At 38.9% G+C, this 16,463-nt stretch overlaps 1 protein-coding gene across 1 annotated transcript in view; it reads right to left on the bottom strand.

Annotated features, from left to right (window-relative positions):
• The window catches only part of pde8a (phosphodiesterase 8A), a 51,383-nt gene that overhangs the window by 18,533 nt on the left and 16,387 nt on the right, over positions 1–16,463 (bottom strand). The window contains exons 2-3 of the mRNA XM_063472919.1: positions 4,707–4,763; positions 525–715 (exon numbers count right to left, since the gene is read on the bottom strand). Of these exons, the coding sequence (XP_063328989.1) occupies positions 525–715; positions 4,707–4,763 (248 nt within the window). The remainder of the gene's footprint in view (positions 1–524; positions 716–4,706; positions 4,764–16,463) is intronic.

The following is a 16,463-nucleotide window of genomic DNA, read 5'->3' as shown; positions in this document are numbered from 1 at the left end:
AGGACAGCCACTAACAAATTCACTTCAGCTGTGCTGGTTAAAACAAAAATCACAGCGTGATTAAGTAAATTTATATGCACAACTTTATCTCGCTCTAAGGTCCTACGATCTAGAGTGCGTAAAAACAATTTACAAAGCATGTCTAAACAGTCTACAAAAAAGTAATGGAAAAAGTTGATAAAAAAAGAGGTGTAAATGATGTGAAGCTAGTGGAAACTGGGTATAAACAGCTGAAATAGCAATAAGTCAGTGGCTCAGAAAGTAATGGCCCGAACAAATGGTCACAGTTTACGAGGTAGTGATATTTGAATGCAAACTCAACTCCTGACTGGTCAATCACTGATAGCTCAGCTTAAAATTATCAATGTTCATATCACCAATAATGCTAAATCACATCCAGCTTTAAAAAAAAAATGGCAAGACCATCTGCAAAGAGCTGTGCGGGTATACTGGACAAAAAAGCTGCAGATCACTACACCGCATCACTCAAAGAAAGGGCACAGATGATGGGAGAGCTTGCTTACCGGCATAGTGCTTCAGCGTCAAAGTGTCTGGAATGTCTGTGGTCAATGATGACGAGGTCATGATGCTTCTCCAAGAAGCATTCAAGAGCCGACTCCGGTGTTCGCGCCATGCTGCACCTGAAGTTGGCCTTCTCGCATGCCCAGCAGAAGCCATTACTCTGACTATCCTCTTTGGCAAAAACTAAAAGTACCTGTAAAAGAGACATGGCTAAGCACATATCATAATATAAAAGACATTTATTAGCACCACAGTTAATATTCCAGTGGAATAATAAATGAGGAGGGGTAAAAACGAAACACATTAAAAGAGTCTCCTAAGTAAGAAATGATGTATGCAAACAGATTTTACACTCAGTTTGCTAGCATGGACAACAAAGACAAAAGCACGCAAGTGGCAACCTTCGGTGGGTAAATGATAAGTCTACATTAAAGTGCCGGACACTTATTAAACATCTCTGCTGTGTAAAATTCATCGTGGCTTACATTTACGAAACATTAAGGACCGAAAAGTGGCTGTCAGTCCTGGTTCTAAAAGTAAGGTGGTGCCAGCCACAGTGCCGCCCTCAAGGTTTTGGAACAGAACTTCAAAAACCATTGAGTGACGCCATGATGGATTCAAATATTATTGGGGTTTTTTGGTTTTGTTTGTTTGTTTGTTTTTTAACTAGTAATTGATATTATCCAAATAGTAAGGGAGTAATTAGGACAATACCATTATATAAAGTCTATGGGCTAAATCTACTGTGGCACTCAAACATCTGACCTAAAGAATTGTGATAATGATTCTGTTGATTCATATAATCAGTCTTTTGTTAACAAAGTGAGTCTATGAAATTATGCTCTACTGGTTGGATGTGTGACAACTACAGAGTAGCTGCATTATTAAAAGGAATCTGAAAATATTTATTGCACAACCCTGGAGAACTCCCGTGCAAATCGTTCTGAAGTTGTGATTCCATTAAGGAAATTAGATTAATCACAAATGATGTACCCTGGCCCTATATCATCAGTTCTGTAGCAAAAAAAAATGGCTACAGGGATTTGGGATCTGAATTGTCAAAACATCACTGTCGCATTTGTGGTCATTTGCATGTGTCATTCTAATCAGCCTGCAGTGTGACCTCAGGCCTCCAGTGGGTAGGCCCTGATTGATCAGCTCGTACTCAGATGCATGAGATTTTCTTGTCTGCTGCCATGAGCTATAGCACAATTAATCCAGGTGGCCTTCACTGGCTGTGGGCCTTTCCACCAGTCTGCCAAGGCTGTGGCCCAACGAGCTGCTGCTGCTGCTATCGTCAAACCTGAGAATAGGCTCTCTCTCTCCCTCTGCCACCATACTTTCAAATAACCCCATTACATGCGCAAATACTGGACCAGAGCTTTAGGCCTGCCTCCAAGAGCAGTGCCGCACTAAGAGTAGATTCATGAGTCACCCTCTCAAACAGACGTCATCTCCAACTGTTGGCAGGGAGCAGTGTGAACGTAAAGAAAAGAAAGCTTGTTCTGCAGTTTTAAGTTTGCATCACACCTGTAAGGTTGAGTTAGGATACAAAGACCTGATTTTGCTGAGAAAAGTAGAAGCTCTGTCCTCCACACAATGAGGGGATAGAGGATTGGCTGTTTGGACAGTTGTCTTTCTGATTCATGCTGACAATTGGCATGGTATTATTTAAGTAGCAAAACATAGCCTCAGGCTCGAAGCACAGAGTCCTTATGTCTGAGAGAGGTGTTGCCAATCCAAGCCATATTCCTCATGTGAGCATTTTTCCTACAAGCGGCATTAAGTGTCCGGGTCATAAATACATCACCTCTGAATCCTAGAGCTATGTTCGGTACGCACAGGGAATTAGATCAGAATTCCACATTGGGATGTTGGTAGAAAAGTCAACATTCCTGCAGAGCTGGAGGAACAGGGCAATATAGGCCACGATAAGGTCTGCTTAGGGGATTCTTGCTGGGCCTAGACAGATATGCCTTGCTTATAATAGAAAAAACCAGTTACAACTGATAGGGAAAAATAAAATCTATAATCTTAAAGGACATTTAAAGAAAAAAATTTCTGAAAATCAGGATACCCTGCTCATGCTCCAAAGAGTCAGATGTACCAGAAAGAGAAAGTAGCAGACAGACAATGACATCCAGAGGGGAAAAAAATAGTTTGAAGGGGGTAGTGAGCGGTTTGGCAGAGTCTGATCACTCAGTCTAGAAAACATCATTGTTGAAAACAGAGGGCCCGGCCAGATCCTGTGGACCGCGAGAAAAGAGGAGGAGCAGAGAGGAGGAGGGAATGACAGGATCAGCTGTGAGTGACAAAAACAGGAAGGGGATATCTCTCTACCTCGCTTTCCTACTGTGGTCACTGTGGAGCGCATCAGACAATGAAGCAGTCTGTGCACTTATATATGTCATTACAATGCACGACTTCTAATATATCCAGCACCTTCAAACCATCACTGTTATGAGAATTTGTTGCAATTTTATTTTTGTAAAAATGCACCATGTTACGTGCTATGCCCCAGCTGTGCAACTAATGTCTATTTTAATTCATGCGGTATGTCTGAGGGTTCGACATAAGTCCTTTGTCATCTCCGTTTTGGCCTTTTAAAAGAGGGTGTGACAAGCACAGGGTGACTCTGACTAAGAAGCCAGGGGACAATGCAGGTTCATTGTGATCTTGTAGCCACACCCTAAAGCATACATAGCTTAAGCTTGTATTCTTTTGTATGCAGAGCCATGATTTACTAGCAACTGAGAATATCATTTCATTATTTCATCAATACATTTTTTGAGCGCTTTCTTATAGAGATTTCCTGCATGGCGTCATTGCAACCAACAGTTAAAGGGGAAAAATTATGTATTCCCCAACTCTTTGGCAAGTGGTTTCCTTAAATGTTGCTAGGTAAACTTAGTTGCATCTTAGGTGCAGCACCAAAAACCTCAATCTTATTGCTTTGGCTGTTAGCAGATTTCTGTGATCACCTGTAGTTTGCATAAAAGATGCAGACTTATTTGCAAACACTTGCTAACCACTAGCAGAGCAGTAGCAAAAAATAGAAACCTGAAATGGGAAATATTTGCCTTCAAATTAAAAATAGTGCTTCAGCGCTGCACCAAACATGTTTCAAAGGTTTGTGTCACACTTTTCAGTTTCACTACTGCCTGAAGAGTAGTTGGCAAGTGTTTGCAGACAAATCATTGTCTTCCATGCAAACTATTGCAACATGCTAGCAACCAAAGCAATCATAGGTGGTTCTCTGCCAACTGGCAAACATAAATTATTCCCTAGCTGTCCGCCATCAGGGGTCATGATCAGTCTCTAGGCCCATGTGGCTGGAGATCCTACAGTGTCATACGTCCAAGATGGCGGACAGATATACATCATGCGACTGTAAAACCTTCTATACAACTGTACAATGACTTTTTGGGACCAGATGAGTTGCCCCCTGCTAGCTACTAGCAAAAATGCAGGTTTAAGGCATTTCTGAAGCCACTTCACTTTATCCTCTTTTCATAATCCGTGTATGCTCTACTGGGTAGAACGACAGTAAATTCTTATTTCTGCTTAAAAAAAAATCTAATAAAAACAATAAAATAAATGTCAAAACCCCTGAAAAAACAAAAACAAAAAGACCACACCACACTGCGTAAATGGCTGAAAGCTTGAAGTTTCTGAGGTTTTATACAACAGCAGCGACGCATGGCGAAGGAACGCACACGAACTGTATAATGACCCACTGAACATCTGAGAATGTCTGCAGCAATGAAACCGGTCCATGGACCCTCTGTGCAGCTGTTCCATAATGTGCATTGTTCATTATGGTATGCTCGTCGTCACAAATGTTTGGCCTTGTTGCCTTGACAACCCAGGGGTGTACTGCACACAATACGCCCATTAACAGTTTTAATCCCCATCTCTCCTTTTTTCGAATCTTTGCATGGGACATGCTGTGGGGTCTTTAAGAATTTCCACCAAACTCCAAGCAAAAGTTTTTAAATACTAAAATGCAAAAAACAACTCCACCAAATATTCACAGTCGCACCAAGTTTTGCTTTACAACTTAGCTAAAAGCTTCTTAACGAATGGACATGAATATTTCCCTGGAGCACTCGTGTTGTTCGCGGAAGGCCTTCAAACACTCAAGCACAGGAGCGTCAGTCATGTTAGTTATTGTTTTACGATACCTGAAGTGGGTCTTTAAATAACTTCATTGGTCCGAATTGCACCTCTGTTAATGTGGTCTGAAAGATAACAAAAAGAATACAGGCATTAGAAGAATATCAGAAAAAAAGCATTTCACTCTTTCAGTTTAAAATGGTTCCATAGATCCCAGTAATTTCCCAGAAATAAGAAAGTTAAGCAAAATGTCGCACCTTTATCTTTTCTTCTGACCTTAATATTGCAGGAAAGCACTGACATAAGTAACTATATTCATTGCTACAAGTTGACCATGCATATTTAACCAAGATAAAAAAAATTGCTGTAATGCCAAAGGAATGTATCACATACTATATGTAAATATAAATTTTTTATTGATTCACAGACAAAGAAATACACTGCAAGTGATCCTAAATGGTGATTTCACTTATATTTTGGCTCATGAATAAAAAAAAGAAAAGAAAAATCATTCGCTGATACTTTTTCATATGAAAACAACAGATCAGGAGCTTAGCCTGTATTTTAAACAGGCTAAGCTCCAGAAAACAACAGTAACTCATTTTTCTGAACCACATTCTCATCAGTTTAAAACTTTTATAAGGAAATCTAACAAAATTTCTAAAAGGTATTAAAGTATGAGCTATTAAATATAACAGATATGGCAACATGTTAAAATGTACTTATCTGACATCTCATTAAAGACAGCAGTGAAATATAAACAAGTATTTTCTCAAGTAATATTTTCAGTTGACGCTACATTTTACTTCTGTTCAACTAGAAATATCACACTAACTCTAACCCTCTTTAACATTCACACTATATCTTTTAACCAATTTTGATTTTTCTTAATTAATAATCAAGATACTTTTTAAAAGAAAAAAAAAAGTCCTTTATTCTATAACCCAGGCCTGTCTATTGTTTCGCACACATTCATTTCCTTTTTGCACTCCAAAATTTTAAATTGCATAATCTTGTCTTGTGTTTCTACATAATTTGTATTACATACCTGCATACTTCTCTCATCACCAACTCAATTAAAACAAATGTTTGAAATTTAGTCTTCCAATTTCTCCTAAACAGGAGACTTGAAAGAACTTTTTTTAAAGGGCAAATATCACACTGACAGGTTTTTCACTCATTACACTTTCCTTACATGAGCTTTCTCATTTCTGTCTGCAAATAATTTAGCTTCCTTCCTGCTAAATGGAACCCAGCTCAGGGGTTAGTAACCATAGCAACCAAGCCCCTTGCGGACCGCCATCCCTCTAGAATTCCTCTTCTCCGTAAACAATCTACACATGTGAGGAGGAATACAGAGAGGAATTTCAGAGTGTGCTGGGCTGCAGTAAATCACTTCTTGCTAAATTGTAAGCCTTCTGAAAGCTCCATGAAACAACAAAGAGGGGGGGGGGGGAGAAGCTGATTAGCCCTGGGTTGTAGCCAAACTGACGTCATCATGACACTAGGCTGTTTGTTGTAGCTGACCACAAACAAGAAGTATGGGACCAGAAAGGCTACAAGCGCTGTGATGCTCTGTGATCATCTGATCTTTCACATGAACTAGGATCTGGTGGCAAAATAGCCTGATGTGGTATGCGCACACATAAAGAAGTGTCCAGCTACATTTTTGCACGGTCATATAGAAACATCATAAACCCATGCTCTTCTAGAAGGGTTTAGCTCAACAACATCTAGTTTATTTTGTTGCTAGATTTCTTTGCCCTCGTGCCAGATCAAATGACATGCAAATAACATCTTCTGCTTCAATCATTTCATTTTGCCATGAGAATGAAACAAAACTTTCTCTCTCGTTTTGATTGCAGCTGGGTAAATGACACTGAGATGCATGTAAAGTACACAGTACAGCGCAAAAATTACCCCTCATTTCTTTACATTTTGTTTCAGAGAAGCCAGATTTTCTTGTAATTTTTTTTAAAGTGGTCTCGAGCAATAGTTCTCCAGACTTTCTGAAGGTCTTTCAAATTTTTTCTTTGGACACGGGCAGCTTTTTCACTTATTTCCAGTCCAGTCTTTGTACCTGACCATTTTCAGGGGAATGTTTTTATGTTTTTGAAGCAGTTTAGCACTGGTCTATGAATTATTCAATCATTAAAAAGGCATCTAACTCAAGCAATAAAGCAGTGCTGGGTCTACACATAACAGGCAACCTAGGTTAGAAATAATATACATAATTTGTTCCCATTCCTTTAGTTGAATCTGTCAAAAATTTGACAGCCATAAAATACAATTTTTCAACAACAAGTGAGCGATTAGCTGAAAACATGGTGTGTAGTGTAGCCGTAAAAGAGGAAACTGGGAAACTGGACAAGTCTCATCAGAAATGGTCTCAGTGGAGGGATGGCTGTCAAGAAGCCATTCTCAAGGAAGGGAAACATGGAGTCTGAAAAGTCTCAGGTATGCCAAATTACACAAGAACTGAACTGAAAATAAGTGCCAACAGTTCTTATGGAGTGATGAATCCACATTAGAAATTTTTGGTTCAAATTGACATCAGCATGTATAGAGAAGGTCAGGAGAGAGGAATAACAGTACATGAGTGTACACTGTAAATATAGTTTGAGACCACATTTCAGTCAGTGGTGTTGGAGATTTTGTCAAAACTGATTGAATTATGAATGAAGAACATTCAGATTTTGATCCAACACCCAATAGTATATGGAAAGCTTTTGATTGGCAACATTTTAACTTTTCAGCATGACACTGATCCCTAAAACACTGCCAATACAGTAAAAGTATACCTGGATAGAAAAACACAATTTAACACTGTCAGTCATGGATTGGCCTCCCCAGGGCACGGACCTCAACATTATTGAAGCAGTGTGGGATCATCTTGACAGTAGGGCTGCCACAAACTATTATTTTGATAGTCGACTAGTCACCGATTATTTTTGCGATTAGTCGACTAATCAGATCATGCATCCATTGGACGTAAAACGTACAGCTTATTGCACCAGCAGCATCTGCTCTTATATAACTATCATTAGCTTACAGCTTTAAGTGTTTAAAGTATGTGCTAACTAAAAATAAAGACAAGATGATAGTTTATTAAATTTTAATGAAATTTGCAGATTGTTTCGGTGCAGTTTAATAAACTCCTTGCCATCTAAAATATAACGGGACACCGGAGTATATTCTCGAGCATCTCACACTTCTGATAACCAGTTGTCTGCTTGACGTTTATTCAGCTGTGTAAAAACTATAACTTTAATCTCAGGCAAACCGATTTACTCAGGAACAAATAAAATACTAAAAAAAAAAGCCAAACAATAACATTTTTAAGTTATCTAAGTGACTTATGTATGTTTAACCTGAGTAGCGAAAGACGGCGGTGGGTTTGAAAACCATTTGCCGGGAGTCCGGTGTTCTCACGGGCTCTAGTGAGCCTTTCCCCCGGCTAGCTATCGAGCTAGTGGTTAACAGACGTCTCCGAAAACGTCGGAGCGCTTTTGAAAATATGTGGTGTCTTGATAAACTGAGCAGATATTTGAGGTTTACATAGTTACATTCTCGCCTGAAAATATGTTAAACGTTTATTTTGTAACCCAGAAAGAATAATAAGAGTAATATTAAAACTAACTAGCTGCCGCCATTGTTGGAAACTGAGCTGGGCTGCGCTATGAATTCTGGGACAGAGCTACTTCTTCTTCTTCGGGGTTTAACGGCAGCTGGCATCCTTGTACATGCAGTGCTGCCATCTTCTGTTTCAGTCCGTTATTACACTCTTAAATCCTACTACTTATTCCTGCGTCTTTTGTGATCTTACAAAGCTTCAAACGACGCGTCGACTATTAAATCAGTCGTCGACGATTTTGATAGTCGACGTAATCGTGACTAGTCGACTAATCGTGGCAGCCCTACTTGACAGACAAGAGAACAAAAGGCAGCCAACATCCAAAGAAGAGCTTTGAATGTCCTTCAGAAAGCGTGGAGAACTATTCCTGACAACTACTTAAAGAAATGACAAGAAAGCTCCCTAAGAGAGTTCAGGCTGTATTGAAGAATAAATGTGATCATGCCAAATATTGACTTTCAATCTCATTAGGATTGTATAAACTAAATTTCTGCCTCATATGCTATATTTCAATAAATCATGCAGTACTATATACACAACTCCTTTAGTGTGTAGCATTTGGCTATAAAGTATCCAGCTAGCTGAGGCGTAGCACAAGCAGTAACACACCAGAGTCTCACCATCCCGGGAGACTTGTCTTCAACTGACAACGATACAACAAATACAACTGCAGCTGAGATTGTGTAACTCACAGAGCCAGCCCTTGTCACACACACACGCACACGCACACAGCTGAACCAGTCTGCCAGCCTCTTCAGGCAACATACTTCTCCTGTACAGTACACAAACGCACACACTGCAATGAATCATTCAGACAAGCATTTGCATCCCGCAAACATCATGTTGGCCCTCAACCAGGAGCAAACAAAACAGGGGAAGTGAGTGAGCATGTAGGCCAGGCAGCCTGGCAGTACAGACACAGTGTGCGCGCCCAGGTAAGCAATGTCCCGCCCTACATGCTGCCGCGTTATACCAGTCACACTGGGAAATCTGTGTTTGTGTCAGAGTCTGTGCCTGCATGTGTGCGTGCGCATGCATGCATGTGTACACGGGGCCTTCATGATGATATTATCATGTCATCTCTCTACAAATCTTAATACAAATTCCTGCTGACTGATTCAGAGACACAGTTATTAGACAAAAAAACAAAACCTAAGTGAATGGTTCAAGTGTTTCTTTCACATAAATATTGTTTATTAATATAAAAAAAAAGTTCTCATTATAATCAAATGTTAGAGAATATTTTTTAAAAAGCTGGGGGGTTATTTTAATTACCAATAAGTAATTATTTTGCAGTAATCTGAGAAAAATTCTATTTAGGATTTACACTGGGTAAGCATGAAATAAGGGATGTTATATTGAAGAATAGGTAATGGGGTTTTTTTTGTCCATAAATACAAAAACAAAGTGAACTATCCTTGAAAGCTGTCACGATTTGTGCTTTATTGAAGTATAAACCACAAGTAAATAAACACATAAATAAGCCGTTATTTAAGCTTTAAGCACCATGATCAAATCTTATCCCTCAATATTTTTAGTTTGTATGGCAATCTGTAAAGTTATTGGAGTAATTTTTCAGCCAGGCACGCAGTGGTACCAAACACTGAGTCAGCAGCACACAGTGACTAAAGCAGCTCAGTACAGACGCTGAATTAATGTAGATCAGTAACATCATGGCCAAAATCTGATACACTCAGCCCGGGTCACATTATGTCGATATACCAGCATGAGCAAAATCAAATTACAACACACCAGTTGGCACATGGTGAACTTGGAGTCTTCAGGCCCTCTAACCCACTTTGACAAGTTCCTAAAAAAAAGTTCACTAAAATTCACAGAACTGCGTCTGTTTTTTCATTCACTGAGAGGCCATTTTGCAGGCTGGCCACTTCAAAGAAAGTTATATCGTGTGATATCACACCTTTTTGTTCGTTTGGGCCAATATGACCAAACATGAGAGCTACTAGGCATCTGCAGTCATCTAGAGAAGTATTTAAGACAGTCTGCAGTACCCCTGATTTTTTTCTTTGTTTTAATCTATGGGTAAACCTACATTGCAAGAAAAATATACAATGAATAAAACACATTTTCAAAAACCACCCCACCACTGTGACCATTTATACCCAATCCTTTCAAACTGATCTCAGATCAGTGTATACGCAAGCACCTACTGTGAGTTGTTTTTAATAGGCCGTTCAGCTGTCAACCATAGACACCTACTCGGATAGCTACCATGATTTCACCCACTGGCACCCAAAATCCTGTTTTGAAGCTTTGAGATCAGACGTATATAAAAGTAGGGTCCGAAAAATTATGCCATAGCATAAAGAGAAACGCATAAATGCCTTAAACCTATATTTTATCTGAAGACCACCAGATGGCTGTAGCTGTGGTTGCTAAAAGAAATCTACGGAAAACTGGCTTTCTGTCTCAACTTGTGCCAAACATTTCCTGATGAGTTTATGGGTTCAGGTTCTTGGTAAAAGGTAAAATAAATAAAATCATACTTACTTTGACAATCTTGGTTGCACTAAAAATGAGGATGATCCATGCTATAAGTTGTTAGCCAATGAGCAAGCAGTTTTCACAGTCACACATGCCCCCCACCCTTGCCACTTTTTTTGAGATGAGCATTTTTGGCCTTATCATCCTGGGGTTTTGAAACCTGATGTATTCACTGAGGATTCACGCACGCGTTAGCTAATAACCTATTACTCCAATTCATTAGCCATTGAGAATATGCTAGATAACTCTCCTTTCTTGGATTGAACAAAATAAATGACTGAGGCCATACACTCATGACAAATGTGTTTATGAAGATGAAATCCAAGGGCTATTTTCCCATAGACTTTGAAACATTTTTAGTGTAGCGCTGAGCACCAAAGGGTGCATCTTTTAATCTGAAGACAAATATAATTAGTTTCCAATTTGTGTAAAGGTTTGTCTTTTTGAGTTTTATTTCAGCTCGGTTATTAGCCAGTAAGCAAGCAACTTAGCATCTTTTATGCAAACTACGGGAGACTACAGCAATCTGCTAGTGACTAAAGCAATTACAAGGTATTTTGCAGTACAGGATTCTCTCTGTGACCAATTTCACCCAGCATCAGCCAGCAACCACTCACTAACTAGTCTCTAGGCTTGTATGACTAAGTCAACCTATCCAAAATGAAATACAAAAACTGGAAAACCTGAACACCCTCAGTCTTAGGAATGCTGAAAACTAGGAAGCCTTTGGTGTAGCTAGTGATGTTGTTAGCTAAATCTAAATACGTGGCTAGCTAACCTATATATATTTTTTCTAAGTCAATTCACAATTTGCCCATAGTCAAAACCAGTTTATTTTATATTATTTACTGATTCTTTTAATGGGAAAAAGTACACATTTCCTGATTTAATAGCATTTAATGGACTACAAAGTGAAACCACAGGAAGCTGTTGTTTTACCATAGCTAACTAGTCATTAGACAATTCTTGTCATGTTTGTAAAGATAATGGAACACAAAAAGAACCTGTAGGTGGTCATGATGGGTATAAAACAGGATATCCATCACATGATTAGATAAACCATGTGTCTCATAACATGTAACACATGGCTAACCCTATTGGCCAGTAGTTCCTAATAGCTCACCAACTTATCTCACCGAGTGCCTACCAGAGCATAGCATGAAGCCTGGCATGGACCCTCTCATGATTGTGATCTTGAAATATTACAAGAACTAGCTATTTCACAAGGCAAGTCCCGCTGCCACTTTCTTTTGATACACCTAATGTATTTACGTAGTGGAGCTGCTTCTGACCCTATATCCTGCTTCCAGTGTATCCGGCCCTATAGATCTCCTCCTCCTCTCCTCCAGACCACCAGCTCTTCTGTCTCAGACACACACATACACACTCACAGACTAGACCATACACACTGGGAGAGTGGCTTTCCACTAAAGTGAAAAACAGGAAATTGGATGACATTGTTCGGTGCGCCGACGTCAGCAGTGAGAGATACTGTAGAAAGAGTAAACAGCTTCCTCCACCCCAGAGCTGGGACCAGGATGCAGGGAATCTTGGGATGCCTGCCCTGCTCGTACTTCTTAGAAAAACGGCTACTCCATATTCTCTAGATCCCTCGCTTTGACAAGCCCTCTCCAGCTAACATGTGCCTAACACTCTCTCTTCGTTTCACCGCTCCCTCAAACCACTTCATCAGTTCAGGAGTTTATTCCTTTTAAAACTTCTCTACATGTGGTTAAGTAGAATATGATATGCCTAGCTGATGGCACAGTAACATAGAATGAGATCAGATTTCTTCCTTAGAAGTGTTGGGCCTCACAACTAGCGGTGGGGTGTCATGCGTGTGTTTGTGTATGTGTACGTGCATGTTCCTGTCTAAAAGTGTGAATCAAATGGAGATGAATCAATGTACTTGATTAGTACTGATTAAGGGCAGCAGTCCCAGCCACAGGTGTGGATGCACACTATGTACCAGACAGACACACAGTCGGACACACCAACCCTGACACACACTCAGCTAAGTGATGGGCTAAATGGCACTGCCTGACACATCAACCTCACCACATGCTGAGCCACTCAGATAGTATTTCTAGCTGCCCATGCTGGGTGTGTTACCTCAAAGAGAATAATTCACTTTCATGTGTGGCCACTGCCTATAGATCTGCCCCGAAACCAAGAGTAACAGAGGAGTTTCAAACTTGCGACCATATCCAGCTCAGATGAATCGACTACCAAGCCGATATTTAAAACCTTTAACAAATTCAGCTGAACTAAATCGAAACGTAAAACACATTAGTTTATCTCATTCCAGCAGCATATCTTTTATTGAGAATGGTGGTCAACCAATCTAAGGTAACTAGGGTCTCTTAAATAAATAATGAGTGATTTATCACCACATCCTGTCTCCTACTGCACACTTTGTTACTCTGTCAAAATAAAAGTGGTACAATTCGTATTATTTTTCAGTAATGAATAGATACAGTTTCATCACTATTTCACAAGCTGTCATATAACATTTTATGAGAAATTCACCTAATGCCTTCAGTGTGTGGCTCAGTGTAATTGGTGTCCATGAACACAAATTCACTTATTTTGTGACTATTTCAAAGACTTTCTTGAGACTGACATGTTAGGCAAATTAATAGCTTTACTTATTCGTGTACAGTATCCATTCATATAGTTCCCACTGATATGACATCTGAGGCCTATCAGTCACACAGGTCTAAATACCGGTCAGCAACCCCTAACATGTAATCTCCAGCTGTTTGATGAGTGCTTGATAGCTGAAATCAGCTGCAAAGAGGGTACTGGACCAAAAACCTCCTTATGATTGTTTATGAGCATACAAAATTAGAGAAATGCTTTCAAAGTAAAAGTTCTGCTGCAACCAAAACATTGTAAAGTAAAAACCTTTACTTTGAAGACAAACGGTCTTGTGTTGCACTTTTTTACAGTTTCACTACAGCTCGGGGAGTACTGCGTGAGTGTTCGTAGCCAAATTGGCGCCTTGTGAACAAACTACAAACGACAGATCAGAAAAGTGTCAGATGACTCATCAATTCTTTTCTCACAACAACAAGCCCGAATACACAACCACAGCCATAAACAATAAACTTCCACAACAAGCTGCACCTATACTACTTCAGAAAACTGGGAAACACACCATACTGTAGGGCACATAGTGAACAGTGAACAATTCTGTGGTGGAGAAAAAAGAAAAGAAAATTATGATACATAATCTTCAAAATTCGTCAAAAGCCTTCAGTACTGGTATGATGCTATAACTTCCACTCTTTCTTTAATTTTTCTGAAAACATAGCGTCTTCATCTACAGTGCTGTGAAAAAAAAATTGCTCCTGTCCCAATGTTTTGGTGTTTTGCACATTTGTCACACTTAAAAAATTCAGAGCAAACAAATTTTAATATTAGACAAATATAACCCAAGTAAATGCAAAACGCATTTTTAAGTGATGTTTTCAAATTTATCCAAACCTACCTGGCCCTGTGTGAAAAAGTAACTACTCCCAAAACCTGATAACTGGTGGTTCTGCCCTTGGCAGAAAGAACTGCAGTCAAGCGTTTGCGATAACTGGTAGTGAGTCTTTCACATCACGTTGGAGGAATTTTGTCCCACTCTTCTTTGCAGAACTTGTTTTTATTGAGACATTTAGAGGTGGGTTTGCTGGTATGCTTTTGAAGTTCTTTAGATGTTGTTCTGAGTCGATGAGCTCTTAGAGGTTAATCAGTTAATTCATGATTCATGGGCACGATTACTTTTCACGTAAGCCCAGGGGAATTTGGTTAGCCCCCCCCCCATAATAAATGAAATCAAAATTTATAAATGCATTTTATATTTATTTTATATTTATATTTACTCAGGTTATCATTGTCTAAAAAATTGTTGTATGATCTGAAACAATTGAGTGTGACATATTTCATAGAAATTAGGAAGGGGGCAAATACTTTTTGTACATGCAGAGGTTAACAGATAAAAACTGTCCACAGTGTGAATTCTTTTGTTGCCATATTTATGGCACATGGATCCATCCCTTTGCACTCTAGGATAAAATTGTGTGTTGAAAGCAGTTTGGAAATCAGTCTAGCTTAATCCAACATTACATCTCAAATAAAAGACAAATGAATTTTTCAATTCATCCATCTGGTCCTTCATTGCCTTATTATGCTCAAAAAGTAATAAAATAACTACTGAATAAGATAATAAAGGACAAATAATAAAATCACAAATGCAACTAATGTGCTAATGTAATTACAGTCCATCCTTTCTGAAAAATAACTACGTCGATGTGTATTCTGGCTCTGTCCACATGTTTTATCCACAGTGACCAACCCCACAGTCAGCCAGGCAGAAGACTTTAGTTGAGTCGCTGGCATGAGTGAGGGAAACTAGGCCACTGTGGATCGGTTTGTCCCAGAACATCCATGCTTTCTCTCCATTTCTCTCTGTCTCTTTCTCAGTCTGGCAGAACACACACGGAGGAAAGACCAATCGCCTGAAACAAAAACTATGTCCAGCAAAGTACACACACACACTACATGAAGTGAACAATCACATTGAACTAATTTTCTTTCCATTCTTTAGATATATGACGATGTGACTCATATGCAATGTTGAGATTAACAATGCAAGCATCTTGCATTTACTATGCAAATTGTTCAGTTATGTGTTCATGACAGGGCAGAATAAGCTGCCACAGTGAATGAATATAAATTTTACATTAACTGATTTATTTTTTCTCTCTCTTTTTTATTCTTCTGATGATAGTTCTCACTATTCCTACCTTTGAATGGAAACCAATTTAAGGTCATCCTCCAACTAATAATTAGTATTCATTAATTGGCTCTTGGTGAATTTTAAGAATAAATCTGTTTGCAGGAAAATAAAGAAAAACAGAAAAAAAAGGGTTCACATTTACATCACAGTGAGATGTAATGCGAGTCAAACCATGCTATTTGGACAAACGGGTAACTATTAAACTTCTTTCCATTAAAAAAAATAATAATTCATTACTTTAATAGGTTATCATAAACAGATTAATGTAGTTCTTTCCACTGCAAACTGTTTAAAAATCTTAATTACACCATCTTATTTTCCTAAAATAATCAAAATCTCATATTAAGTGATAAGAGATGGTCTCCAACTATCCAAAATAGTGAACATATCTTTGTGAAATTATGTGCAACTCACAAAGAGCTTTACAAAAAAGTTCCTAAGGACCCCATAAATCTTAAAAACTACATATCACTTAAGGCTCTGGAAATGAGGTCACTGTTTGAATACCACTGTGTGAGTACCATTACATTCAAGATTATAAAACATGAGAAAAAGAGAAATTACAGAAGCTTGTGGTTAAGCTAACAACAGAATTGTACCTTTAGAATAGATATGCAAATTAAAAACACGACATGATGTTAAAAACACTGGTGGACCAAGCAAATTACATTGATATTCTCATTAAAATGCAAAGTTCTGCTGGGAAATCTTGGATCCTTGGGTTGATATGGATGTTACTTTGGCATGAACCTAAATGTTACTGCAGGCCAAACGCACCCTCCATCTCAGTGGCCTTCCCAGTGGCTGCTCAGTGATCTGCACCATATTAAACCAGAGCTTCAGTGACGTAGCAGCTTATTTGCCTCACAATCTATCACAATTCACAGACTGCAAAAC

The sequence above is a fragment of the Pelmatolapia mariae genome, linkage group LG1, assembly GCF_036321145.2.
Source record: "Pelmatolapia mariae isolate MD_Pm_ZW linkage group LG1, Pm_UMD_F_2, whole genome shotgun sequence".
Lineage (NCBI taxonomy): Eukaryota > Metazoa > Chordata > Actinopteri > Cichliformes > Cichlidae > Pelmatolapia > Pelmatolapia mariae.
The sequence above is the reverse complement of the archived record's forward strand: the minus strand, read 5'-3'. Positions and strand labels throughout refer to the sequence as shown.